The sequence below is a fragment of the Synchiropus splendidus genome, chromosome 1 (genome assembly GCF_027744825.2).
Source record: "Synchiropus splendidus isolate RoL2022-P1 chromosome 1, RoL_Sspl_1.0, whole genome shotgun sequence".
NCBI lineage: Eukaryota > Metazoa > Chordata > Actinopteri > Syngnathiformes > Callionymidae > Synchiropus > Synchiropus splendidus.
This window is the reverse complement of record NC_071334.1, coordinates 33,082,286-33,109,733: the sequence shown is the minus strand read 5'-3', so window position 1 is coordinate 33,109,733 and position 27,448 is coordinate 33,082,286. Positions and strand designations below refer to the sequence as shown.

At 42.9% G+C, this 27,448-nt stretch overlaps 3 protein-coding genes across 7 annotated transcripts in view; 1 reads left to right on the top strand and 2 right to left on the bottom strand.

The window, feature by feature from the left end:
• Positions 1 to 10,024, top strand: part of LOC128753381 (serine/threonine-protein kinase BRSK2-like) — a 55,508-nt gene extending 45,484 nt beyond the window's left edge. For 2 of the 5 annotated variants that reach the window (XM_053855071.1, XM_053855062.1), the window contains 7 exons: positions 274 to 334; positions 2,937 to 3,144; positions 3,508 to 3,556; positions 3,998 to 4,121; positions 4,197 to 4,377; positions 4,788 to 4,880; positions 7,999 to 10,024. In XM_053855071.1, the coding sequence (XP_053711046.1) occupies positions 274 to 334; positions 2,937 to 3,144; positions 3,508 to 3,556; positions 3,998 to 4,121; positions 4,197 to 4,377; positions 4,788 to 4,880; positions 7,999 to 8,216 (934 nt within the window). In that variant the 3' untranslated portion in view covers positions 8,217 to 10,024. Of the gene's footprint in view, positions 1 to 273; positions 335 to 2,486; positions 3,145 to 3,507; positions 3,557 to 3,997; positions 4,122 to 4,196; positions 4,378 to 4,787; positions 4,881 to 7,998 lie in introns of all 5 variants that reach the window. The other 3 variants (XM_053855043.1, XM_053855034.1, XM_053855052.1) reach the window with 2 other exon arrangements.
• Positions 10,025 to 10,795: 771 nt separating this feature from the next.
• On the bottom strand, positions 10,796 to 19,903 carry LOC128769533 (ankyrin repeat and BTB/POZ domain-containing protein 2-like). Its single transcript, XM_053883323.1, has 17 exons — positions 19,105 to 19,903; positions 16,698 to 16,826; positions 15,861 to 16,062; positions 15,445 to 15,597; positions 15,210 to 15,375; positions 14,597 to 14,686; positions 14,166 to 14,267; positions 14,003 to 14,099; positions 13,792 to 13,927; positions 13,516 to 13,730; positions 13,105 to 13,283; positions 12,923 to 13,028; positions 12,748 to 12,850; positions 12,240 to 12,312; positions 12,100 to 12,168; positions 11,648 to 11,761; positions 10,796 to 11,015 (listed from the first exon to the last, which is right to left on the bottom strand). Exons 1-17 carry the CDS (start codon positions 19,901 to 19,903, stop codon positions 10,800 to 10,802), a joined length of 2,949 nt encoding a protein of 982 aa, XP_053739298.1. The 3' UTR covers positions 10,796 to 10,799.
• A 590-nt stretch (positions 19,904 to 20,493) lies between these two features.
• Positions 20,494 to 27,171, bottom strand: LOC128769821 (USP6 N-terminal-like protein). The gene is made up of 14 exons (XM_053883829.1): positions 26,988 to 27,171; positions 26,123 to 26,196; positions 25,628 to 25,713; positions 25,484 to 25,523; positions 25,234 to 25,314; positions 24,985 to 25,092; positions 24,195 to 24,304; positions 24,082 to 24,130; positions 23,677 to 23,797; positions 23,507 to 23,601; positions 23,382 to 23,447; positions 23,173 to 23,272; positions 22,906 to 23,058; positions 20,494 to 22,257 (listed from the first exon to the last, which is right to left on the bottom strand). Exons 2-14 carry the CDS (start codon positions 26,186 to 26,188, stop codon positions 21,800 to 21,802), a joined length of 1,533 nt encoding a protein of 510 aa, XP_053739804.1. The 5' UTR covers positions 26,189 to 26,196; positions 26,988 to 27,171; the 3' UTR covers positions 20,494 to 21,799.
• Positions 27,172 to 27,448: the final 277 nt, after the last annotated feature.

Below are 27,448 nucleotides of genomic sequence, written 5' to 3'. Positions count from 1 at the left end.
AAGTGAATTTTCTCATTTTTTTTACTTATTTATCTTTGGGTGGTGTTAATACCATGTAAAGTACAGACTACTGATAAACACTACTCCTCTGCAAGAAACATTTGTTGGGTTGAATGAGAAATAAACTAACTTTCGTCACAGGAAATAACCATCCCATAGACAATGAGCTTTACGGGTTTTCAGGAAATGAGTCCAGTGACTTCTGGGAGTTATGATATGATTGCTGTGAATAAATGTGCTGGTGCGAATTCTAATTTCCACTGGTGTGTTTAGGTCGCGGTCCATCAGCGGAGCGTCCTCGGGTCTGTCCACCAGCCCACTCAGCAGTCCCAGGGTGAGTTTGAATCAGTGGTTTCCGGTAATGACTGCTATCTGTGCAGACACACACACACACACACACACACACACACACACGCTCCAGCACATTAAATATTCCCCCAAAACGTTTTCATCACTGAACGATGCACTGAAATGTTGAGAGGCTGTTTTAAGAGAAGAAAGCCTCACTTATCTCACCATTTAAGCTCTATGTCTTCACCAATATTAATGTTTATTATTCTTATTTTGTTAATAATTTGAGAAATGAAATCAGTGTAATTTTGGGTTGAATTGCACTTTACGGTACAAGTATGTAACATTGTCCCTCTGATAAACCTTTTTTTGATTACATTCTATTCATAGCAATATATGAGAAAAACAAAATGTGTTTTTCAGTAGACACTAGTGATGGGTTGAAGAGGTATAATGAAACAGTATTGCAGGGTTCATGAATTTTCAGAGGCCAATAGACAGTGCTCTTGGTTCTTGCCATCTGGTGGCCTCTGAAATCCAGTACGTTGTTTAATGAAACCTCATCCACCCTTCAATTCTGTATCATGGATCCACATCGACCCATCGCTAGTGAATACCATAATCCCCTAAATGTGATTTTAAAGTTTCTAGGAATTTATTTCATTGATTATTATTATTATGATTTTTAAATATTTTTATTTTGAGAAGGGAAGTAAAGTGAGAGGACTGTAACTGAAGAAAATGGAATTGAAAGATCACATTTAAAAGTACCAGATTACAGTGGTTGGATTACAGTATGTAGTATATATATATATAGATATATAGATATATATATTTATATATATATCTATATATATAGCCCCACCCACTCCCCATCAACCCTGCAATACTGGTATATATATTTAAATTGACTGTAAAAATAAATGCATTAAGTTATTACTTAAAAACAACGGCTGTAGTGTTACACAAAAATAGTGATGGGTGTTAGGTTTCATGGCACGTTGTCCTGATTTCCAGTGGCCACCAGATGGCACTGTCTGCTGTAAAATGTTCAGACTTGAGCAACTGATTCGATTAAACCTTTAGTCATTTCTAAACCAAGAGCGCCATCTAGTGGCCTCTGAAAATTAGGACACTTGTTTCATCAACCCTGCAATACTGTTTCATGACACCTCACCTTCCCATCACTTCACAAAAGCATCCAGAAAGAACAGCATTTAAGAGAAAGGTGGGATGAGTGATGCTATTTAAAAGCTTGGCCATATGGAAACCATTCGTCATAGTTATGGCTGTGAGATCTGAATGGATGAGATTGGGTTTTGAGTGTTAAGGGAGGTAGAGATATTCAGCAAGCTTTTAAATGATCCAACATTCATCATCATTGGGGTTCATGTTCCCGGACAGCCTGTAACTCACCACATATGTTTAGGAACAAACACAACTGTTTGTTCACTGCTCATTCATCACATCGAGCATCGGCTGCTCTGCATGTGCCCGGCTCTCCTGGGTGGAGAGTGGAGCTAACTGGTTAGCTTCGGACCTGCTGCCACCAAGAGATGCACCGAAGTGTGAGACTGAACTTTTCCTTTGGAGCTGTAATGTAATGAGATGACATGTTGATGTCAGTGGTAAATAAGAAGAACCAAACCAGAGTTCCGAAATGAACGTGTTGGACTACATTAGCGGTCTAGGCTTGGTGCCCTTCGACGTTCCCTGACATATTGTGTATTCTAAAATCCATGTATGCAACATCAGGAAAATAGTTCAACACTAATTCGGTCTCTACACATAGAATATATATTATGACTAAAAGAATAAAATAGTTACATTTAAATTTAAATTAGGCGTGAAGTTAGAGCCCATCTCGTGTGCATGAAACAAGCGTGATGCCAGGAGGGCAAATGAGGCGTCAAGTCATGTTGGGGATGTTTAGTGAGTCGGCAGGTTTGGCCTCGGTGCATCTCTACAGCCTCATGAATGCTCCACTGCCGCCTCCCGATTGGCTGATCACTGTGCTAACGGCATGTTCTGTTTCTTTCTTTCTTGCACTCTCACACCACCCGCCTGCTCCACCCCTCCAACATCCGCTGCCTTTTTCTTTTCTGCTCTGTTTTTTTTTTTATTCCTCCGCCACCCTCTCATTGGCTGCTGCTGCTGCTGCTGCTGCTGCTGCTGCGGTGCATGACTGATCACAGCCCAACCGGCGGTTTTTCATTCCGCCCCAGTCCCCAGACCTGTGTCAGTCCCCCAACTGTAGCCCCACCCATTCCCCTGAGGTCCGCCTCAACGGGGTGGGGCCTCGCACTCCAAACTCCTATCACCCAAAGATGGGGTCACCCCTCATGCATCCCCGTACGCAGACGCTTCCCGCCAAACCCAAAGTGTCGGAGAAGCCTTTGCAGACCACCAGGTCAAACCCACTTCCCAACACGGCTCAAACTCCATCAACCCCCAAATCGGAGCCCACTACACCCTGCCAGCCGCTGGCGCCATGCATCCCCAACAGTCCGAGGGTCCGGCGCCACCCGCCCCTCACCGTGCCTCCCAAGCTTTCAATTCCTCTGTCCCCTGTGCCCCCCATGTCCCCTCTCCGACGGCACCGCCTTCACCCTGACCACAATGGCAAATCTGTCCCCCTCCCACAGGTGACCCCCCACCCTTCCCCTAGAGGGAGTCCTCTTCCCACCCCTAAAGGCACCCCAGTGCACACGCCCAAGGAAAGTCCAGCCGGAACACCCAGTCCCACCCCCCCACCAAGCCCCTCGATTGGGGGGATGCCTTGGCGGACGCGCCTCAACTCTATAAAGAACAGCTTCCTTGGTTCTCCACGCTTTCACCGAAGGAAAATGCAAGGTAGGTGTGATCCGATTCAGCCGTGCACTGAGGTCACACCCGCTCTGTACTGTAGCAAAGCCAACGTCTTCACCCCTCTGCTGGCCTGACACTTTACTTCACTTTATCATACAATACAGCACAAAACAGTGATAATTAAAATATATTTAATATTAAAATTTTACGACTAATCACAACAGACTTTTTTTAAATCATGGTGTTAAGGTCTTGTTTTTTGGGATCCACACTTTATAACATTGTACTTCTATGTCATCGTGGTTTACAGTAATGTTTGTGTTTGACATGTTTAAACAGCACTCGCTAATTGTTGTTCCAAGAATGACTTGCGCCATCTTCTCTGACTTCCTTGAACTTTGTCCACAGTCCCTACACAAGAGGACATGTCCAGTCTCACCCCGGACTCGTCACCAGAGTGAGTCAAAGTCATTCACCCGTCAAGGCTGATGTTCAGACCGATCAGTTCAGTTCAGGAGAAGCAGGCAAGAGAGCACAGCTCTCCATCAAACTGCGTATTATGACTTTGTTCTCCCCATGTTATTGACCTATATCTATTTAACTTGATATTTCTTTAGCATTTGCAATATCACTGATAGCAATTAGCTCAACGGGACAGCAGGGGGCAGTAGCATTCTGGAGCTCGCTGTCACAGCACGCACAGTAGGCGAGTGAGAATGGAAGCTGGTGCTGCAGCTCCGTCTGCACACAGAGAGCGACAGATCTTCAAATGATGACTCAACCTGGATGGTGATCAAGGAACATCTCCAAAATGTGTTTAATAGTGGATTATGTGTAGAGTGATAGAAATGACAGGGATATAAAGCAATGAGTTATGAAAATATCTTTGTTTCATTAGATTGGCGAAGAAGTCCTGGTTCGGGAACTTCATAAGTTTGGAGAAGGAGGAGCAGATCTTCATCGTCATCAGGGACAAACCTCTGAGCTCCATCAAGGCTGACATCGTCCACGCCTTCCTCTCTGTGAGACCCAGCGATGGTCCGGCTCCTTCACTTGAAGGCCATTTTTAAATGGCACTGCTTTCTCTTCCTCTCCAGATCCCGAGTCTGAGCCACAGCGTCATCTCGCAGACTACCTTTCGGGCAGAGTACAAGTCCAGCGCGGGTCCGGCGGTGTTTCAGAAGCCGGTGAAGTTCCAGGTCGACATCACCTACACGGAGAGCAGCGGCGCCACCAAGGAGAATGGCATCTACTCTGTGACTTTCACATTGCTCTCAGGTGAATTCATCATCTGTGTCAAGTAGAATTTTGACTGAGATTTTTTATACATTTTCTCTAATATATAATCTATTTTTAAACATTTAGATGGAGTTTTTCTTTTTCTGTTTTTTTCCCAGACTCTTAGTAGTTGTTGATTTCCCAAGATAAGGAAAATAAGTTGGCTTTTTTACTCAATGAAGACTTGAGCTGCGGCAACTGCATTTCCAAGAAAAAAAAAAAAAAAAGTTAAACAAAAGTTAGCATGGCATCATAAGGAATATTTTCAGTTCCCTTAACTGGTTTTCAGTTATTATATGTAATGACACTGTCCCGTTTCTGAAACACGAACTAGATCACATGACTTGACAGTTTACACTGGCTCCATGAAATTAGATCATGTAAAAATCATTTTTCTCTCTCTCTCTCAGGTCCCAGCCGACGTTTCAAGCGGGTGGTGGAGACCATCCAGGCCCAGTTGCTCAGCTCTAATGACCAGCCTGGCGTCCAGCCTCAGATCTCTGGTAAGTGGAGAGCTCCGTCCACCCCACCCCCCACGAAACCACCACTTCCACAATCCCCTGCCAGTTTAGCGCTCCTTCACTCCGCACAACGCAGCCGCACCCGCGTATCTGCTCAGCTGCTGCACTGCTGCTTTCAGCATCACCACGTGCATGACGCTGCCACATCCTGGCATCAGAACCAGGGTCAGTAGTCTTGATTAGATGTTTGGGCTGCCCAAAGACGGAGGGTCGAACACAGAAATATTGAAGAAAAAGTGTGATCCATTTCCTCTGGCTTGTAAATAATGTTGCGCTCTTTATTTGAGTTTGTGATAACAGTTCCCTCTAGAGGTGAACTTGAGTAACTACAAGTCAAAAGACATAAGTTTGGATTTTGGTCGCTTTTAGTTTGAGCTTCGATGTTACAGTTAATTATTATTGTTAATTATTATTATTATTACATTATTTTAAGGACGTTATTGTATGTTTATTACAAAATATTACAAAATCTTCAAAGACGGAATTCCTTTTTTTTTTTTTTTTTTTTTTTTTTAACAGACTTCGCTGTAAACTAAAAGATACAACTATGATACGCTGTATATACTGTACCTGTACTCATTTACTATTTGAATATTTTCTTTATTTCAGATCGCTGTGTTTAAATGTGTAATTATCTGGTTATTGTTGTTTTTACCTGCACGTTCTTTGAAACATTTGAGGTCCAAAATCCAAACTGATCATCTGCCCTCACGTCAGCAGTGCTGGCAGTTTGACTTGTAGTGAAGATATTTGGACATTTTTGCCTCTGACAGAACTTTTATCAGCTTTGTGACATCGATGTGCCAGTAACATGCATGCCCATGTGTGAGCCCCTGCTAGCATCTCACTTCAACACTCATCCTCACTACTTCTTGCATTTATCGCTCATACGTGTAAATGTGCGCACGCCATAATGTGACGCTGTCGTGAAAGTGCCATTTGTGTTTTGCATGATGAGTTTTCCAGACTCAAAAGTAATGGACATTATCAGTTGCTACATTTCCAAGAGCACTTACCGAGATTGTTCAAATTCTTGCTAAGAATTCATTAAGTCAATGAGACAAGCCAGAGCAGCGTAAAACAAGCAGCACTGAAAACACAGACCATCAAAGCTTTTTTAAGTCACAATACTGAGGGTTGTTTTCCCCCCACTGTTGTGGAAAAGCATGAAGTAGGACTTGGATCCTCACATATTATTGAACAGTACCAGTGTTGTTTTTTGATCAAGAGCCCTCATCCTGTATTGTCCTGAAATAAAGACCACTAAACAGTTGGGTTAATGCTGCTCTTGTAAATGTAGCGACTGATAATAAGCGACACATGTGTCCTCAGTCCCGATTCTTCATCTACTCATACGTGTGGCGGTGAGAGAAAGTTCAATGGACGATTCGCTTATGTTCTAGGTGTCAAGTACAACAAAACTAAAAACAAACAACAGCAAGGTTACATGAAACAGTGTCCTGATTTCCAGAGGCCACCAGATGGCACTGTCTGCTGAGAAGTGTCTGGACTTGAACAACTAATTCAATGAAACCTCACATCATTTCTAAACCAAGAGCGCCATCTAGTGACCTCTGAAAATTATGACACTGTTTCATCAACCTCATGATGCCTCATCTACCCATCAGTGCTTAAATCAGTAATGAAATTTAGTTCAATCTCTTTGTGAAATTTATAATAAAACTGAAGTGTAAACCTGGGGCCAAAACTGACAGTACTAACACCAAAACACATGTCTGTCATCAGCTGGAGGCACGTCGACCAGAGAGATACAACACACACTGAAAGTTCGGTTTTGTGGCCACACAAATATTGTTGTTCACGTTGGGCACAAGTTAGATACGGACCGTATATCTCGGATGGAAGACAGCTTTCAGCACAGGATCTTCTCTCTGAGTTGCACCCACAAATCCTGCACTCGTAGGAAGAAGCTAATAACACAAAATAACACATAACGCAATAATATATTTATTCAATTTTGTGGGTTTTGGTCCTTGTTGAAGTGCTGAAGCCTTATTCTCCTAACTTCTTGGTTTTGTGATGGAGTGTGGAGGTTAACTAAGTGAGTAGAACTCACCTGTAAAACAGAGTGGACATTGCTGCACATCTTTCATGTGAAAAGATGAAGTGAGATCGCAGTTCCTGATGTGATAAGCCATTTCTTTCACTGCCCATTCATCACTGCGCAGCGCTTTCACCAGGGAGGTCTGCACTTCCATTCCCTTGCTGAATTCAGGCCCATTTTTGCTCCCTTTACATGCGAAAATGTACCTGTCCACATCAAATGTTGTTACCGACCCAGACTACATGCTTCAATGTGTTCATTAGGTTGGTATTGCTGTTCACCAATATATCCACCAGGGGGAGCAGCCCGAGTCAAAAATTCATCACACCTTCAAACTACAAAACAAACATGGCGATTCATACTCTACCTGAACGAAACAGAGGCAGCGTTGTAGGAGGCGGTGGTCAGTGAGGCTGTTAAATACGTCGCGACTGGAGGACGGAAAATTCCCGCCATTGTTACGTCTACTTTGTGTCTCATTAGAACTTTGCATACTGCTCCGTTTGGTCCGTATCTCTAGGCTTTGTGGAAAGGTGCAGAAATACAGGCAAAATGAACACAGAGCACGGACAGCAGAGCATAACTGGGCTTTTACTGTAAGCAGGATGTCATTGAGGATTGCTTAATGTTCCAACCCCATCTGGTTGCTGGTCGTGCCTCATCTAACAGGAAACCAAAGAAGGAGTCATGTACTCTTCAGGGTCCGCCATCCACTTACCTTATTACTACCCGTGCCCATGTTCACGGTGCTCAGCAGTGTATTGTGTAAAGTGTAGGCAGAAATTCATTTGAATAATGAACTGTATTTAGAGCCCACTGCAACAGTGCGTTACGTTCTGAACTCTCTGGGCGCCGTGCCTTCCGATTTCACCTGTCGTAGCAATCATTTGTTTTTGTTGGTGTCTGACTTTTTTTTTTTTTTTTTTGCAATTCTTGGCTGCACTCCCCTCCCCCCTCCACTCTTTCCTCACGTTAACTCCATGGCTCATCTGTTGTTTGTTCTCTCTGTTTCTTCTCTTCTCTCCGTCTGTGTAGGCAGCCCGTTGAGTAACTTCTTTGACGTAATTAAACAGCTTTTTTCAGACGACAAGAACCTCCAAGCGTCCCACTCCCCTGGCGCCCCTGCCACACCTAGCTCCCCCGCCAAGCATGCCCCCAGCAGCAAGCAACCCCTGCCCAATGACTCGAAATGCCCCCCTGGCAAAGACAAAACAAAGACGACCGCCGGCAGCAACAGGACACAGGAACCTTAAGGAGCAGTAGCCGTGCATGACTAAAGCAGCTATCAGGTCATTACGCAGAGCGGGGAACTTTGCCCCTTTAGTTCCGAGTGAAAAATCTACTTTTGCCTATAACTTTTGTACTCCATAACGGAATGGCTATTTCACCTGAATCAGTATTTTACAATAAGTAGCGGATGTAGCTTTGCCCCCTCTCTCTGTCCCTCTTTGTGTCCCAGGCTTCTCTCCTGATTTCTGTCCTCCTTGACTTGTCTTTGCCACCAGGAATCATCCATAATAGCTATTAATGCTGTCCGGTAACGTCAGCCTCCCAGGAAAGCACCGCCGACCCTTCTTCTGCTCCCCCTACTTCACGTCCTCAAACTCCTCTCTTCAAGTCTCCATTCAAGTCTCAGAAGAGTTTTCAAAAGAAAAAAAAGCCTTAAGACAGTGATGTTTGTTGAGCTCTTCATTCTCCCTCATTAGAAAATAAATACATGTAAAAAAAAAAGGATAAAAACTGCTTACGCGGGATGTAACGAATTGCACACAGGCAGGACGGATGGAGGAGGAGGAGGGCTGGACAGACGCTGGCTGGATTGTAATTCTTTTTATTGTCTTTTTTGTGGTTTTTATGCTCGGGTCACTTGACTTGGATTTTTTTTATTTATTTTTTTTTTTTTTTGACAAAGAGGAAGGGGAACAATCTAAAATGAATGACTATATTCTGTGTACAGACTGAAACTGTTCCGTGCGTGTGTGAAGGCTGTAGTTTCTATTGTAGAGTCGTGTCTTTGTTTCTCCCTGTACGGACATGGTCACATCAGCAACACAGACAGCCAAATGAATAAACAACATCGCCTAGTTGAACCAACACCGGTCACATGAAGTCCAGATGTTTTGTGTGGCTATTCATTCCTCGCGTTGCCAAACTCAGACTAAAACTAGCTGGCTAACTAAACGCGTGCCTGGTGTGACCAAGTCGGTAGGTGTCATAGGCTATTTTTTGCACTTGTTTTTCAGCGTGTCATTTTGATGTCGGGGTGTTTCAAATGTTCAGGTTTCTTTGAATTATCTGCAGGTTTCAGACAATATTAAATCATTATGTATATTTTTGTATTTTTCTTATTTATTCTGGTTTTATTTATACGAACGTTGTGGAGAATGTTGGGTTAAATTATTCAAGGACGCTTGTCTTTGCCATGTTTAAGTTATTGGAGTGTTTACTTCCTGTCGGTGGGTGACTGGGAAAATTGTAATATACTTTTGGACAAATGATTTACGGTAATTTAAGAATGTAGACATAGCCTCTTTGAGAGGAGCAACACTTCTGTGGGTAATCGTTGCCGTGTATGACGACTCGGTTCACCAAACTCTCCTCCTGTAAATAAGTTGCCAGACTTATTTAAAACCTTGGATGATTTGACTTTGCTTCGACCTTGTACACTTGTTTGCATGTTCAGCATTTGTCTTTTATTTGCATGTCTTTGTCCGCTTTCAGTTCAGTTTCTTTCTTTCTTTCGGTTTAACCTTTTTTTTTTTTCCCCACGCTGTCTTTTTTTCCACTACTGTGCTCACGCAGTAACTTTCCTCGTTCTCTCAGAGAGGGACCTGGCTGTTGTCGGCTTAGGCCGCCCCGGGTGGGACACAAATTAAAGCAATACCGTTCGTCATCCTTCGCTTTCCTCTTTTTCTAACGTGGGAATCAGAGCACACTGAATGGACTCGGACCGCCAAAGCTGAGCGGGGAACCGCTGGCAATGTATTCCCTTGTGATGTTACTGTGAACAACTTCAGTGCTAAAGGAAATAAATCTGTTGACTTTGAGCTTTGTTTTCTTTTGGTTTATCTATCAGCATATACGAACACGTTACACACATACACACTAGCATTTCTAGACTTTGGCACTGAGACATGAAGCAGCACTAATATTAGGTTGACTTGTCACGACCATACTGAAAGCTTAATGCAAATAAACAAGCAAAAAAATGTATGTATTCAATGCTCGGTAAGGAATAATAGCGACCTCAAATGTACAGTGCAAATGTGTCAGGACACTGTTATTCAAGTAAAGTATTCTCCTGAGAAATACATTTATCCTAGACTGTTGTGTAGCAAACAATACAAATACAATTGTATTGTTTATTTTTTATATTGGTCACTGATAATAACGTTATTAAAAATAGATAAATAAGTAAATGACAGAAGAATAAATAAGTAACTTTTTTCCCATTCTTTCTTTAGCCACCTTGTTTTATCTCGAGAGTTTGTCAAGACGATTATAAAACTCTTAATCATGGTTACTTCATCTTCAACACACCATTTATAATTTAGAATGTGCAGCAACCTAAAACTAAAATGGTTAAACAAATGTCTGCAACCTTGATGATGTGATGCTAAGCAATTAAAAACTAAATTTTGTATGAAACAGACTCATATTTTAAAAATCCAATCCTTGTTTTTAATGTAACCATTTATTCATCGCAGTCACATAAATACACACATAACATGGCAATGGTTTAAAAAAAATGGCAATAAAAAAAACAAAAAAGCATAACTTAAAATAAAAATGTTGCATTTTAAAAAATGGTTCAAATAATGTATATAAATATTGTTCTACTCTCGGCACGCGGAGTGAAGGGAACAAAGTCTGTGGACCAGAACCACCTCCAGCTCCCTGAGGAGCTCTGGGTGCTCCAGTTGTTGGTCCTGTCCAGGCCAGTTCTCGGAGCACAACAGGAGGCGGTGGAAGTCCTCCTGATCCAGCAGCTGATCCAAGTTCTGCAGGAAGAATCCCTCACAGTAGCGACGCAGTTCTGATGACTGGTAACGCTGTCCACACAAGAATTTGAATTTTACTCCAGCAGCTATTGTCCAACATGTATTGAATGCAAGGGCTGCCACACTTTCCTGTCTTGTGGCTACGTTTCTAATGACTCAGCATACATGTATAAATGAAAGAAACGCTTAAGAAGAATCTATCTTGGTAACAGGCTGTAGGAATATTCATCGCCACGCTTGAACAAATAATCCCCTGCAATTGCTTGCTCACTAAATATGAGGTCTCAAACAGCTGATGCAGCATATTTGACAATTGGCCATACAGACTATCAATGAGTGGAATTTCTCTGATTCATTCATTCCTTCAACTTCATGTAGATACGTTAAACAATTTTAGTTGTATTTTTTATTTTAGTTTGTTGCATTGTATGCTCGCATGCAGTGATGGGTAGATGAGGTTTCATGAAACAGTGTTCTCAATTTTCTGAGCTCAGAAGGTGGTGCTCTTGATTTTAAAAATGATGTGAGGTGTTATTTAAATATTTGTTAAAAGCCAAAGATCATCCAGCAGACAGTGCCATCCAGTGGCTGCTGGAAAATAGGACACTGTTTCAAGAAACTTCATCAGTCCATCTCTGCTAGCATGTTGTGTTGTTTAATAATAATGAAAAAAACTATGTTACCCTGGCATTCTGGTAAATGTCCACAACGTTGTCCAGAGTCAAACTTTGGGAAAGTTTCATCTCACAGATTCTCTGAAGACTTTGAAGCTGGAAGTATTTTGCTGCTGGCAGGAGCTTTTGGAAAACAAAAAAACAGAAAACAAACGTGTTTAATAGTGAAAGGCAGATGAGGCATCGTGAAACAGTATTGCATTGTCGATGAAACAGTGTCCTCATTTTCAGAGGCCACTCGATGGCACTCTTGGTTTGGAACTGATGAAAGGTTTCATTGAAATAGTTGTTCAAGTCCAAAGACTTTACAGCAGACAGTGCCATCTGGTGGCCTCTGAAAATCAGGACACTCTGTCATGAAACCTCATCAAACCATCACTCGCGTTATGTCAAAAAAGAGAAAAAAAAACACCAAAAATAAACATTTTTTTCACAACTACTAATTGTTCTGTGTGTTCTACCTTTATGGCTTCAGTGAGTGTCAGCGTCAGACCCTCTGTGCCACCGCAGTACAGCGACTTCATCATCAGCTGTAAGCAAACACTGTCAGCGTCTCATGACCTTGAACCACAGCAAGACCAGCAGGTTACAAAAATCCTACCTGAAAGGCACTGTAGGTCATGTGACTGACGCAGATGGTGCTGTCGGAAGTGTCGTTGAGCATCTGTCGAAATCTGAGTAAGGCAACATGGGACATGTTTAGGATGATGTAAATATGCTTAAAAATATTGTTTAATATGATTTTTTTTAAATGTAGGCCTCGTATTTCTTTTTTTTTTAATCGTGACACGTCTTGTGTTTTCACTAGTGCTGTCAAATGATTACAGTTTAAATCCATAATAATAGATCACAGGGTTGTTGTGGATTAATTTTGATTACTCATGATTAAAAAATCATTTTGATTCTACTCATTGTCAGCTTGGTTCATTTTGACATCTCAATTTTATACATTTTCTGGCTACCCATCATTACTGTCTATCAAAGAAATGTGGAAGGCAACGGAAAACTTGAGCAAAAATAATTCAAGAACTGCGGCTGTAAATACACAAATGTTCAAACAAATATTTATTATTTTAGATCATTATACTACATATTTATAGTTGAGATACCGTTCAGACGCAGACATCAGGAGCACACGATGAGCAAAAAACGGCCTCCCGTCCACCATGAACGTCACATCAGACATTTCCTGGTTATTTAGAAAGTGTACATCTGTGGACATAAAAGTCACTCTGAGGTTAGTATATGGTACTTTCATTTCATTTTCCGGCTGTGATAAGTTACCGAGTTGCGTGGAAAGAGTGACGTCCAGCGGCAGGATGGCAGGAACATCGGAACATCCGTAGCAATGTGAGATGCATGATGCAAGCTGCTTTGTGATCCCATAGTCCTGTGAAGATGTGAAGCACAAGAAAATGTAATTCCCTTATTTACTTGACAGTTAGACAGTTTATACAGCAGTTTACCCTGCTTGTCTGTAGCATGTTGAACATGAGGGGTATGCCTCTGGAGACAAGCTCCTGGCTGTAGTCTTCTGCCCGAATGGAGGAAAATTCAGCGAGTATTGAGGCTATGACGTCGTCTCTGCTGAGCTGTCGCGCTCTAGAGAGTGACTCAAGCCAGATGTGGAGTCTCCAGGGAACACCTGAGTAAACCACAGAGGAGGACGTTGAGAAGAAGGACAAAGCCAGAGGATCATTAAAAAGAGGACAATTTGGATGGAGTTGGTGTGATGGTGTTGTTCACTTAAGCAATGGGTAAAGCAACAAATCTGAGTGCCAGGAAGAAGAAGCCAGATATTGGGATGAAAAACCGGTTGGGAGACAGGACAAGTCACGTGAGATCTTTGTTTTGATCATGGCAGAGGAAGGACTCACCCATCTCTCGGAGTTCCATGGTCACATCCAGGTAACCATGCTCAGCGCTGTAGTAGGCAGCCTGTTGCAGGGCTTTCATCCGGGCCTTACATAGCCGAGGTGCAGGTCTCAGTGACGGCTGTGTGCTCTCCTCCTCCACACCTTCAGCCAGGATCTCCTCCAAAGACAAAATGTCGTCCTTCCTGTGCTGCAGCAGCAGACGACGCAGGACGTTTCTACAGGAAAACAACTTGAGTTGTCGCATTTGGATTTTGTTTCAGCGTCTGAAGCACTCACCTGTGTCCATGTGCCGCAGCGTAGCTGAAGCAGTTCATGTCTTCATACAGCGGAGAGCTCAGAGAACTCCCATGATGCACCCGGAGCAGCGGGTCAGCGCCGTGACTTAGTAGCAAACTGACCATCTCATAATGACCTGACGGGATATTGGTCATGGACAGTTCAATGACAGTCATGGAAGGCGCCATCTAGTTGTTGCCCCCAGTCTCACCTGCAGCAGAGGCAAGTTGAAGCGGCGTTTCAGCTGAACTTTCCCGTCCATCCAGCAGAGCCCCGCCCTCTACGTCTGCCCCGGCATCGAGCAGCAACTGTGCCAACACCAGACAGTAAGAACAACAGCATCTGACCATCAATGGCGGTATTTTTGTACTCACCTGTGTGACGGACAGATGACTCTGCAGTACTGCAAACGTCAGCGCTACCCAGTGGCGGGTGCCGGGATGTACTGACGGGTGTTTCGACGAACAACTTGGAACCTATCAAAAAATAATCTAGGATGAAAACGACTCAAATTATGAAGAAAGGTGAGGGACTAGTGTACTAGTCCAAATATACTGGTCTCATCTGGGTCTGGAGCTCCAAATATATTGTTACTCTCTAGTGACAAGTTGTCCTCATTTACAGATGCCACTAGATGGAGCTGAGGAAAAGACATTTCATCGGTGAATGCAATGTTTGAACTGTTTGAGCTGAAAGTGTCAAACTGACTCATGACTTGTATCAAGTTCGAGATCACAAGTCCCTCCCTGAAATCAACCATCGAGTTGTCACAAGTCCAGTACAGAAGAGTTGTGTGGTGCCTCACCTGTAAGTCCAGGTTTGCTCCGGCTTCAATGATCATCTGCACCAGGGCTTCATCTCCTGCAGCTGCAGCGTACATGAGAGGACTCATTCCCTGCAAAGACCCAAGGAAAACGTTACCATCATTGTTGGCAGTTCTGTTTTATTAACACCAGATTTTTGTTTGATTCTTTGGTACTTGAATTGTTCCACTTTAGTTAGTGCAGCAATCTGTAGGTTTATTTAATTCATTAACATTTATTAAAAATACACTTATTGTATCTTTGTCTTCTTTCTCTTTTTACATAATTTAATTCATACAGGTAAATAACCAATAAAGCAGGTGAAATTAAATGTAAATTCACTGCTGTGTTTTACTTGCACTAGTGATGGGTTGCTGAGGTTTCATGAAACAGTGCCCTGATTTTCAGAGGTCACCAAGTGGCACCGTCTGCTGCAAAATGTTTGGACTTGAACAGATAATTCAATGAAACCTCACAGCATTTATAAACCAGGAGCGCCATCTAGTGGCCTCTGAAAGTTAGGACACTGTTTCATCAACCCAGCAGTACTGTTTCATGACACCTCATCTATCCATCATTAACTTGCGGCATTAACTAAACAAAAGCTTCCCTGACCTGGTCGTCCACTGTGTCCACTCCCTGCTCTCCCAGGAGCTGCAACGCCTGAGGAACCAGGTCAGCTCGGCCACTGGACAGCATCTTGAACCCCAAAACTAGCTGAAACTTTGCTGCGGCAGCTGCGGCATTCAAACACTTGATGGACTGGAAGCAGCTCTCTGACCTACAGTGCAGGTCATTTATATTAAAATGAGTTTGGGTTCAAGAGGACATGACGTGGAGCAAGTGTTACCTGAGCTGACGCGGCTCACAGTCCAGTCCCGGCAGCAGCAGTCTGGCCGCCTGTCTGACATCATCACTGTCGACCAACAAGCTGCAGCGATGCTCTGCGGTCACCACGGCAACTCGGATCCACTCCATAATAGGTGGTAGAACCAACGAATGCCTGAGAGACACATTTCAGGCATCACAACTTTTAGATTAGTTTTGACATGACAACACAAAAACTGAACTGAACCAAATTGTTGTGTATCTCAGAACATTGCTGTAGACGTTATCATATATTATATTTTTTTTATTTTCTTTTCTTCTAAGAATTTTAAATTAAACACTTCTTCACAATGCAGTCTCTTGATTCTCCCAGTTTATTTAGGAATAAAACCTCTGGTTTACGTTCTTCAATAGTGACAAAGTTGTTAATTTCCTCACCTGTCCAATCGCAGGATCACAGTTGGACACTCAAGGTCCATCCTGTCAACAGGCTCCGCCCGAGCACTGGACAGGAAGTAGTAGAGACAGCGGAGAGCATCTGGTGCCCAGGACAGAGAAAGCTGACTGGTTGAGCGGGAGCAGGTGAGGGAGGAGCCACGCAAATGGTGCATGTGGTGCATCGCTCGAGAGACCAGGTCACCTGCAGAGAAGGAACACTGTGAAAAATGTCACAACTTCCTCTATAACAATATAAAATCTGAGAGAATATTAAATAATATTATCAAACTGTGCCAGTAAGCTACTAATAAGAGTCCAGTGGAATTGTTTTTCAGTGTTATGACAAAAACATTCACATAAAAACTCACATTTTTTTATAATATACTACTGGTTGATTACACACTTTTTACAGCAACACAAACAGAAAAAATGTTTTTAATGATAACCTTTTAATTTATGATTTTTAGTATATACATATAATATATACAAGCTGTGGCTGAATATTTTTTGTCGTGTTAAGTCAAGAACACAGTAACCAGTGACTGAAACAAAAACTTTCATTTCAAAAATATCCTCACAAATTAAAAAGAAAAAACTGAATGGACAATAACACACATAGAAGTCCGAGGGTGTTGTGGCTGCGCTAGCATAAAGGCGTTGTGTAGCTGTGATGGCATGATGAAGTACGGGGGTCTTGAGGTCTCAAAGTGTCTTTGTTTCTGGACACAAACCTGAGGTTGTTATGTAATGACTAGGGCTGGACTCGCGCGTCTAACGACAAGTCCCGGGAGCTTAAACACACAAAACACAGGAGCCACTGTGGCCACACACACGTACTGAGCTCAGCGATGCTTCCCACACCAGAGGCAAGCAGCGCCTGCTCCAGCGACTGCAGCTCCAGTTGGACGTACGAGTCTTCCAGGCTCGCTGTCTTCGCTCTGTCGTGGGACGTCAGTGACACTTCACCTGAAACACAGTTGACCAAGCGTCGAGTAATGCATAAACAAGGTACTCAGGGTCTCAGGAACTAGACTTAAGACAATATTGAGGCAGAAACAGTGGCAACAACTTTTCAGAAATGGCACACAGGTCCTGAAAACGTCCAGAAAACAAGCCACAACTGTCCACTAATGACTGCAGATTACTGAGAGAACAAGCTGCGATTCATGCCGACACAACAGGAGACCACAGGCCGACACCAACACACATTCACCTCTCTGTTGTCTCACACACACAGAAGTCGGTATTAAAAAAGCTGCAGAAAAGGCCTGTTGTTTTCAGGAGTGTTCAGGGTCGCCCTGTTTTCATTCGCCACACGCTGACATCCTCACACACACACACACACACTTCTGACTGCAAACGTGTCTGAAGGTAAAGAACACCCTGGTGAAGTCTGGAATCGATCCAGCGACATTCAGGTTAAAGGAAATCCAGGTAACAAGCTCATTGTGGCAGTGGACTTAAGTTATATCCGCTGCACTGCTAAAACATGTTAAATCGGGAACAGCGCACCAAACAAAACAAAAACAAAAACTTGAGCTGTTAAACACCACCGCAGACAATAGTCACTGTGATTGGTCAAGATGATCAATTTGATTTTAAAACTGGGCTCTTAATATCTTGCGCAACCTTCAACTGTTGCAGTGTACTATGGGACATCAGGAAGGTGTGTCACGTCCATATATAGTATAGTATATAACTTGCGAGGTAATGTGGCTAAGACTTCACACCTTCAGAATTGATGGTCACGTTTCATGTTTAGTGTTTGAGACCACTGGGATCAGACAACAAAGACAGACCTTTCAGCAAATTCCGCCTTTGACCATGGGATGAGAGAGGAGGTCAGAGGTTAAGATGACAATGTCACGTGATTCATAGGTGACAGTGAGACACTTTTTCAAATAATAACAATAATAATAATATAAAAAACAAAGCAAACACTTAATGGTGTAAAGGGGGAACCGTGCTTCTGGTCAGCTACAGTTGCAGTTCAGAAGAAGCCTTCGAAGCTTTGAAAGTTTAAATGAAACTGACCATTACTTAAATCATAAATGCTGATCATGACAAAACCAATATAATATATAATATATGTAATATATAACTAATGTATATAGTATATTAAAAAAAAAGGTGTTGTTGGACTTTTATCTTCCACATGGGGAGCTGACCAAGCAAACGATGCATGAAGCAAAGGAATTAGACAATAAAAATGAGGTGAAGTTTTAACTCTCTCGCGTGGATTTATCACCTTTGGAACAATTTGGTCTTTATGAGGGAGAAGCCAGGGGGCGGGGCCACATCATCCCCCGTGTTTGTGTTAGCATAGCGGTCCGGGCCACGGAGCCGGCGGAGGGAATCAGACCTGCTTTGTGTCGCCTGAGCAGGTCAGAGGTCAGCAACACTCAACCTGGTCGTCCTGTTCCAGGAGTGAAGCTGGCAGAAATACGTAAAGCTGCATCACAGTATATAGCAAATGTCGCAGCAACTTTTGTTCTGCTTTCTCAAAAAAAATGACCGATGAAAGAAACAACAACGATGTGACAACTAACACAGATGTAGCTGCAATTATTATAGTTATAGTGGCAGAAGAGTCAGTGTTGAAATCAGATGGAGATTCCATGCAACTTGCAACAATATAGCATGTCAACACTGGGAATAAGGTTTGAAAAGATTCCCACCTGGAGGTGATTTGGTGAGACCGACTTGTTTCATGCTCACTACAAGAGGTTTATTTAGCAGGAAATGTTCACATTGAATCTAGTTTAGATTTGCTGCAATGGTGAAAAATGTTTTGCATATTTATATTTGATTGTTTTCATGACTTTTGAAATGATCTGTGACAACAGTCACAGTCCACGTAGAAAACAAAAAAGCTAGAGTTGACAATGGATTTAAGTTGATAAGTGATTTTGATTTAACCGATGAAAACAAGCCGCTCACTGTCCAAAATCACTTCACCACTGACCTCAAACACCAACTGTTTACGCCTCAATAGTAAAACCTACTCAACAACAAGGTGAACAGAAGAAATTGAGACTGCTGATGACAAATCTTTGAGTGCCTCATGGTGCAGTGATCTTTACTATAGAACGGCATTTGGAGCAGTCGTCCAGACTTAAGAGGTACTGGCCACTGCTGACATAAATGTAAACGCAGGGGTTTTCTTTTTTTGAATACTGAATGCATGCTTTTATTATTATAAAAACACTTTCATTGATTTTATTCTTCAACATGACAAACTCACCATGGACATTCCTGCCGTAGACCAGGTGCTGGCAGCCCTGCAGGACCCCCCGCAGCTCCGGGTCGCTGTTGACGGCTCCCTGCAGCAGCTCTACAGTCACCAGGCCCTCGCGGACTCCATCGCCGCCTGCGACCTCCTGTCGGCCGGCTGCCAGCAGCGCTCGGCCCGCCACCTCCTCCGCCAAAGTTTCCATGCACGCTGTCAAACACAACGCGGCCTGGTCGTGGACGCGCACGGACACGCGGGTCTCCACCATCCACCTGAAGAAGCGCCCCACGGAGAGGGCCAGGCCGCAGCGCGCGGACTTGCCCCGCTGCTGAGCGATGTCTCCGGAGCTCATGCAATGGAGGGACTCGGCTCTGACCGCGGAGGACACGCACCTCTCCGCTAGAGTCCAGCTGAGCACGAGCCTCGCGGCGGTCTGCACCTCGAGGCGCGTGCATCGCTGGTGCAGCTCGCTCAGCCGCTGCGCCTCTCTGGAGAGTCGCACCAGAGCTCGCCTCAGCAGCAAGGAGAGGCGCTGGATCGCGTCCGCGGTGAACGAGTGGGAAACTTTGCCCAAGACTCCCCGCAGATCGTCCTCAGTCCAGGGATAGTCCTCCAGCTCCGGCAGGCTCGGATGCTTGGAGTCATCCAGAGAGTGGACCGTGTCCCAGCTGCCGGTGTGCTGCCACCAGGACCCGCGCTGAGGAGAGCTACTGTGAGGAGACCCGCTGAAGGATGGACTCGGGTCGGAGGTCACGTAGCCCGGATCCAGACTCATGTCGTCCAGAGTTTTTATCAACAGAGCGGTCGACATGATGAGTTTGGAACTACAGGACAGCACCAACTTCACGCCCTAAAGTGAAGGTCTCCACTGAGCAGCACGCGAGGATGGCGTGGATGTTCTGTCCTCAGTGGACCAATCAGAAAGGGCGCTCGTGCGCTCAACAGCGCCACCACCTGGAAACATACGACTGGACCGTATAAGGACGAGCGAGTTCGAGTATGGCCTGAATTTATGAGGGGAAATAAACAATATTTAATGATTAAGAAACACGTTTTTTTTTTCTAAATTATGATGAAGAAATATGCGATATAATGAACACAAAGTGAAGCCACTGGTGGAAAACCAAAAATCTTGGGCAGATTACTAAATATGAATTTGATGATGTGATTTTTTTTCTTTCAATTTTGAAGTTTTTTTGTTGACATTGATGCCAACAATGTTGAGAAGTGACATATAGTTTTTACTGTCAAAAATAAATAAATAAAAACAGCATAATTGTTTTAGATTGTGTGAGGATTTTAATGGGATTCAAAACCCTTTTTTTTTCTTTTTAACCATTGCATAATTTATATTATGATGCCAGGTCAGTTCTCATGGAATGCTGAAAATAGAGACAGACAAACATTTGCATTTTTTTATTAAGCTAATCAAGTTGCATAATGGTACATACAATCAATTAGAAGCTCTGTTCTGTACAAAGGTTGAAGCTAACAGAAGGAGGCAACAGTGCTTTATAAACCCAACGTTTCTACTTGAATGAAGAAAGCTGATCTAAATCAAGACACGTTGCAAACTGACTACAACAGTTCTTCAAGCACCAACAGTACTAGCTGTGTGACATTTACATCGCTGTTCTTATAGAAAACTATGAAAGGAGTGGTTCTAGTAAAAGACAGCAAGATTCTAGACCGTGTACTAAAGAGCGATACGGAAATGAAGCCACTTGTTTCAAATGTTGGGAACGTGAGCCAGCTCACTGAGAGTCTGATCAAATAAGGCATCCAGACGTCGGTTCTAAAAAATAACTCTGCTGACAAATGCAGACAAAACAGTCTAGTACAAAACTACAAACATTTGGTCATAAAGGGCAACATCGCTTGAGATCCACTGATAACAAATATATGTATAATATAATACAAGAGGGTTGAGGGTGGAAAGGTGATATGGATGGAGAGTAAATTCATTAAATTAAAGTAAATAGATGATTTAGTCCTCTTATTTTGATCATTCAAACAGAGGTAGATTTGTAGGTCTCAGTATAATATATAATGTCGTCCAAATAGAACTACAGAAATAGGATATATACTCATGCATGTAGCACGGTGACGTTTGTTGAGATGAAGACAGACAGAAAACCGTGGCCACCAAGGCTTTTACATTACAATTCAGCTGTCTAAATCACATGTCAAACTCAAGACCCGGGGTTCACTCGTGTGATGACTCGATGAGGTATCATGAAACAGAATTGCAGGGCTGATGAAACAGAGTCCTCATTGTCAAAGGCCACGAGATGGCGCTCTTGGTTTAGAAATGATTTGAACACTTGAATTTATTGTTCAAGTCCGAACATTTTACAGCGGACAGTGTCATCTGGTGGCCCCTGAAAACCTTTTGGTCCACAGGTGTAAATGTGAACAGGTTTCTGTTTTGTTTCTACACACGATGAGCTAAAAAAAAATCTGGCTTATGTGGTCAAGGTCAACTCAATATTTTTAAATTGACAAAAATGGAAGAATTATTTCATTTTTTATATCAATACTGACAGAACTATTGCTTATGAATGTAATTTTCTTCTAAATCACAAATAATTTAGTCTCAGCAGCAGGATCTCAAGAGATAATTTAATGTAATGGCGGCAGTTTTTTTTTTTGCTTGAAGTATAAAAACAACTCACAATATTAAATAAATGAATGGCAAGTTTACCATTTACGGTCCAGTCTGGATGGAGTTCTGGTCCTGGTAAATGTCGGCAGAGAGACTCGAACCCTCCGCTGCTGCAGAACTCTCAGACTGTGTCAAAGCCAAAGAGGGTGTTGACGTGACCATGGAAACTGGAGCAGAGAAGGTCCGTGGAACCCTCTGGCTGGTATGCGCGTCCTCCATCGGCTGGTATGGAGGCGGCCCTGCCAGGGGTGAGCCAGGCGGAGTGAGGTGCATCCGAGTGTGGATGATGATGGGGTCTGGGGATGGTAGTGGGGCGCATTCATCAGCTGCAGCAAGGTCTTTCGGGTCCTTGTAGGGACTCTGGTCTGGCGAGTCCTGCTGGTGAGAGATTATGTGAAGGCTCAAGTCTGCTCTGGATCTTCGTCTGGATGCCTCAACTGGACTGAGCGGTGCTGAAAGCTCCTGACCCAGAGGCCGGAGTGGAAGCTCCTCAGGTTTTCCTAGACGAATATGACAAAAGTAAATGTGTCAAAGAGGAACGTGACATGGTTTTATCGGTATCACAGTGGTCAGGATATTTTTACTGGTCTAAATATTCAACTGTCCAATATATAACTGCGGCTGGTCAATAGAGGGCGCCTGGACGCCACGCCACCGCTCACCAAAGTATATTGACGATTGAGGAAAATGAATGAATAACGTGATCATACTTATAGAGGAGCGAGATATATTCTCTATAAATAATGGCCAATCACGGATGTATTTCCGCCTCAGGGCTCAGAACACTTCACCGCACTGAGATAAAGAGGATGATGTTGGGGTGCGCTCGACCTACGCACACAACCGCGTATGATTTACTTAATCACTTAGTCTCGGCCGGGGCATAAATTCAACATAAATTCAGAGAAATATGAAACTGTGTGAGAATGAATAGGAACATTTTAGCTGTCGTTTGTGTTACTTTATATGCACTGAGATGTTTTAACTGTGAAACTGCCACCCCTATATTTTATTTTCACCAGCCGTTGCTGCTTCAAGAATAGCTGCCATTTTTTAAAGTTATCTTGACTTGAAAAGCATTTCAAAAAAGCACCCAAAATAAAAAAATTCAGACACTCCACCACTTTTGAGTCAAAGCAGATGGACACCTGTCGGGGGGAGGTCGAACTTCATTTTGCGGAGCTGCGCCATGGCCACCTGCAGATGCTGGATGGTGACATCATCGCTGCAGAAGAACGTGTGGGAGATTTTCTCTTGGAGAAAGTCACGTAGTTGCTCCAGAGACATCTGTAGGAGGCGCTCTGACACACACACAAATATATGTGAAGATGTTAGGCATGTGCTAAAAGTAACTCTGAGTATTGACGGTTGACATGTGACACGTAAATAAGAACAGAATTAAAAGGTGGACTTACTCTGGTGCATCTTGAGGACTGTGAAGGACATTGCTGTCAGAAGTTTCTCCCCCTCCAGGAGGAAAATATCCCACAGACGCAGTGTGAGTGTGAACGGCGTCTACAGTAAAAACAAAAACATGAACTAAAGTAAGGAAGATATGTCTGACTGAAAGTACAGTTGGCCGAGTGACTTAATATATTGGACAGAGATTCAAGCATGATCTCACCCTGTCAATGAAACACTGCATGAACCACTTGGTGCTGTAGATCCCTGCAGACATCTGCTCCTTATCCTACACAAACACTCTATTAGTTGGAATAATATACACCAAAGCATCTCTCTTCAGCTCACCAGATGTTTCTTCAGCTTAGGCAGCAGTTTAGTAATAACCTGATCATGATGCGCCTGGAATCTTTGAAGTTTTGGGAAGCCGGGAACAAAAAATCCTGTCCAGAAGAGGCAGATGTTGGGGAACATCGGTATCAACGCAGTGCTAACATAAACAGAGAGAGTCGTCTCACCATGCATCCCATGTCTGTGATCGGTCAGCAGCTGCGTCAGAGCCCAGAAAGCATCTTCCTCGTTCATGAACATGAGCAGCAGGGCGGCGATCTGACTCATGCCCTGACAGTAACTCACCTCCTGCAACGCGACAGGCAGAGTTATTATTTTGTGTGTGTGTGTATATATATATATATATATATATATATATATATATATATATATATATATATATATATATATATATATATATATATATATATATATATATATATATATATATATATATACACACACACACACAAAATAATAGACTTATGTATAACTGAAAATAAATATCAAAATACATAAAAATAAAAATTTGGGAAATGAAAAAAATCTAAAAGCTAAGGGCTAAGAGCTGGTGTGTCACTTGAACGACTCACTGTGTTGTAGACTGAATATGCTGCTAAGACATGGAACAGCGACTGCTGCCTGAAAGACAAGACTGTCATTAAGGTATAGGTTTTAAATCACCTCTCCAATAATAACAACTCACTTGACCCCAAAGCGATCCATGAACATGACGTGATTCCGGAACGTTCTATTGATGTCCAAGTCAATCTGCTTAATCTCTGGAGAGAAGAGCTTTGCTTGATGCTTCATTTTCTAATAGAAAAGAGGTTAAAAGCAAAATGTGTTAATGATCCAAAACCAAAAGTTGTAATTTTAAGTTTTATTTCATCATTGATTGCTGTTTTCAGTTTGCATATGTTGTTAGTCCATCTTTGCCTGTTTGTTTAAACTACTCAGCATTTGCTTCATTTTGTGCCACTTCACTTTTTACAGGTGTTTAAACTTATTTCATGGATTTGGAGAATAAGAACTGATTTTGAAATGTGGCAGGCAGTAAATAAATCTGGGAAAAAGCCAACAATATTGACGGGAGCTAGTGAGGGTCTCTGAGGTTTCATGAAACAGTGTCCTGGTGTTCAGAGGCCACCAGATGGCTGTAAACTGTTTGGACTTGAACAACTAATTCAATGAAACCCCAAGGGCGCCATCTAGTGGTCTGTTTCACAATTTTTCATCAACCCTGCAATACTGTAATCACGATACCTCATCTGCTACTAATGGTATCAGCGTTAGCATTGTTAGCAATCATTGGAAGAAAAAATTATTAAGAATATTTAGTTAAATGACATTAACTGCAATGAACTTTGGGCTGAATTTTGCAATTCAAACGCATTTCTTGCATTGTCAGTGAATAAAAACCTATTTGTTGATATATTTTTCCTTTAATGTGAACCAAAAAAGTCCTTTTGACTTGTAATGCACAAAATAGTAACCTCATATTTCCCTTCGTTTTCCTTCTTAGTCGCGTCCACATCCAGCATCAGAGACCAGACTGGACCTCGGACCTGCAGGGGGATCCCTTTGTAAACCCGCTTCACCATCTGAACCACACAAGAGAACCAGTGTAACTGGTTTAATTCATCACATATAGAATGCAATGCAACTCAACTATTGACATGACGAGTAAATGCGTCTTGCGTTTTTAGAAGTCACTGCTCACTTGGACTTGAATGAGAGCTCACCCTGTCGCTGGTCTTGTATTTGTCCCACTTCTTCATCATTTTCAACCACTTCTCCGCCCGCTCAGTTTCCACGTGTTTGAGCTGTAGCAAACACAGCTAGTTATATACCAGCAAACAACATGGAATAATATGGAGTGAAAGTTTATTGCAATAATATTAAGGGTAAACATGACAAGTTAAGACCTAATAATAAAAAAAAATGAATCTGAAATAAGTATAACAATGTATCCAAAGACATCTCCATGGTTACCTTCTCCTCTTGAGCAGAGGGGGGAGGCAGCTCCTCTTCACTGTGTGACAGAAAAGGTGTGACATTGGGATTTGAAAACCCATTTTCCAATTCAGCAGCCATAATTCTCAGTTGGTTAATTGCTCTTTCTTTCATCTCACTTACTGCAAGAAGCCGAAGCGGTCGACGGATTTGTAGATGTCGTAGTCGCCATCCTCCCAGGGGTCAATCTCCACCCCTCCCTGCCGACCCTGCGTCCCGAGGTAAACACAAATGTAACACCTGCACCGTCTTTGCTGTGAACCATTTATTCATCTACCTACTTTACTTGACTAAAGAAATGAAATGTCATAACCAGGAAACTATCAGACATAAAAATGTCATTTGAGGAGTTTCGACATGATCAACTACCGCTGCAGCTACTTTCTTTTTTCCCCTCCCTATTTGTTCTCTCCATTTATAGACTTTGGACATGTTACATAAGACACAATAACCATCCCCCTCACACACACACACATTGATTAACTGATCATATAATACACAATAGCACCAAATACACCACCAAATAAATTGATCATGTCCCCTGTAATTCCTGTCTTACATGGGAAGAGTTTATGTATTGTTATGGTGGATAAAAAAATCAAAAAAAATAAAACTCACAGCAGCATATTTTTGAAGGATGTCAGCTCGTTCTTCAGCAATTAAAGTCTCAATGTCTTTCTTCATGACAATATCTGGATGAACAAATAATATTGACAATCATTATTCCACGATGACACGTGATCACATTGCAAGTGCACGCACAGCTCGAACGTTCAAGTATGATAAATCCCAAATCTTGCTGTGCATTTCTCAATAGGGTGTGAGATTGGCGGGTATTATGGTATAATCTCAGAATCTGGACCATCTCAGTGTGAAGTCAAATACACGGTGACGCAGCAGGGGGGGTCGCTTAATCACTATAGAAATGACAAATGGTGTTTTAATCTGAATACAGAGAAGATGAAATGCTAATCTGCACACGCAAACCGCCTGGATTAATAGCACCCACCCTGCGATTATGTAGTGAGAGTGTTTTAATCCGTGGGCAACAAAGGAAAAGCAGTGTCAATTCTCAAGGGACAAAACAAAAGGCTGGAAGTCGGGTTCTACGTGCGATTCAACTTTATTTACGGGGCATTTCCGATTCATTTTGAGAAAACTCAACGGTGGTTGGGTGAGGAATCAATGCGATGGGCTGCTAGATTATGTCATGATAAGAGTTGGACCCTTATCATCGCCAGTATTTACTGAATTCATCTGCGGAAAGCGTGATGATCGCCGTGGCATCATTGCGGTGTTTGTTCCAGCCGCGGGCCTGTGTCAGCAGCATCTGTGCCACACGCGTTCAGCAGCGGACACATCGCGCACGGTCCCGCGGTGTCACCTGGTCTATGTCACGCTACACGCTAAATGTTCGGCTATTTCAGGTATTTCTGACAGACGGTGAAGCGGAACGAACAATGACGATGGCGACGCAGGTTACCTTGTCTCTCCGGTGGATTCCTTCACTCTCACAGCCCGGTCTTGAGTCCCGTCCTTCCCGCCATGCCCCGGTAAAAGTGCCGCTTAAGCACCTCTGAACTCCGGACTGACAACAATGGAGACCCCACTGTCACACCGCAGCTCGACATCCGCAGAAGCGCACACAATAAAATAATACACACACAAGCGCTAGACTGAGGGATGATGTGAGCATGCGCAGATAAATGACGACGCCACGGATCAAGTGGCTCCATCTGCTGGAGAATCCGGAAATAGCCTTTAGTGTCTTACCAATAATGCATTTAATAAAATAAATAAATAATAAAAATATATGTACATCATAACTTTCACTTTCATCCCAAAAATCGGAGCTGTGTTTTGGCTGTCTTCTTCATATCCTCATGTGCTGCTTCTTTCACCTACTGTCTCCAACATCTCCTCTCCTCGTGTCCAAAGCCTTCT

What these genes read in the sequence shown, in the direction of transcription:
- LOC128769533 (XM_053883323.1), bottom strand. Translation starts at nt 19,903, where the DNA reads ATGTCGACCGCTCTGTTGATAAAAACTCTGGACGACATGAGTCTGGAT. An exon ending in GAGCAAACCTGGACTTACAG is followed by an intron (nt 14,268 to 14,596) that starts GTGAGGCACCAC and finishes ATTTTTTGATAG; the next exon opens with GTTCCAAGTTGTTCGTCGAA. An exon ending in TCAACTTGCCTCTGCTGCAG is followed by an intron (nt 13,928 to 14,002) that starts GTGAGACTGGGG and finishes ATATCCCGTCAG; the next exon opens with GTCATTATGAGATGGTCAGT.
- LOC128769821 (XM_053883829.1), bottom strand. Translation starts at nt 26,188, where the DNA reads ATGAAGAAAGACATTGAGACTTTAATTGCTGAAGAACGAGCTGACATC. An exon ending in TCCTTCAAAAATATGCTGCT is followed by an intron (nt 25,714 to 26,122) that starts GTGAGTTTTATT and finishes CTCGGGACGCAG; the next exon opens with GGTCGGCAGGGAGGGGTGGA. An exon ending in CATATTCAGTCTACAACACA is followed by an intron (nt 23,798 to 24,081) that starts GTGAGTCGTTCA and finishes GTCGCGTTGCAG; the next exon opens with GAGGTGAGTTACTGTCAGGG.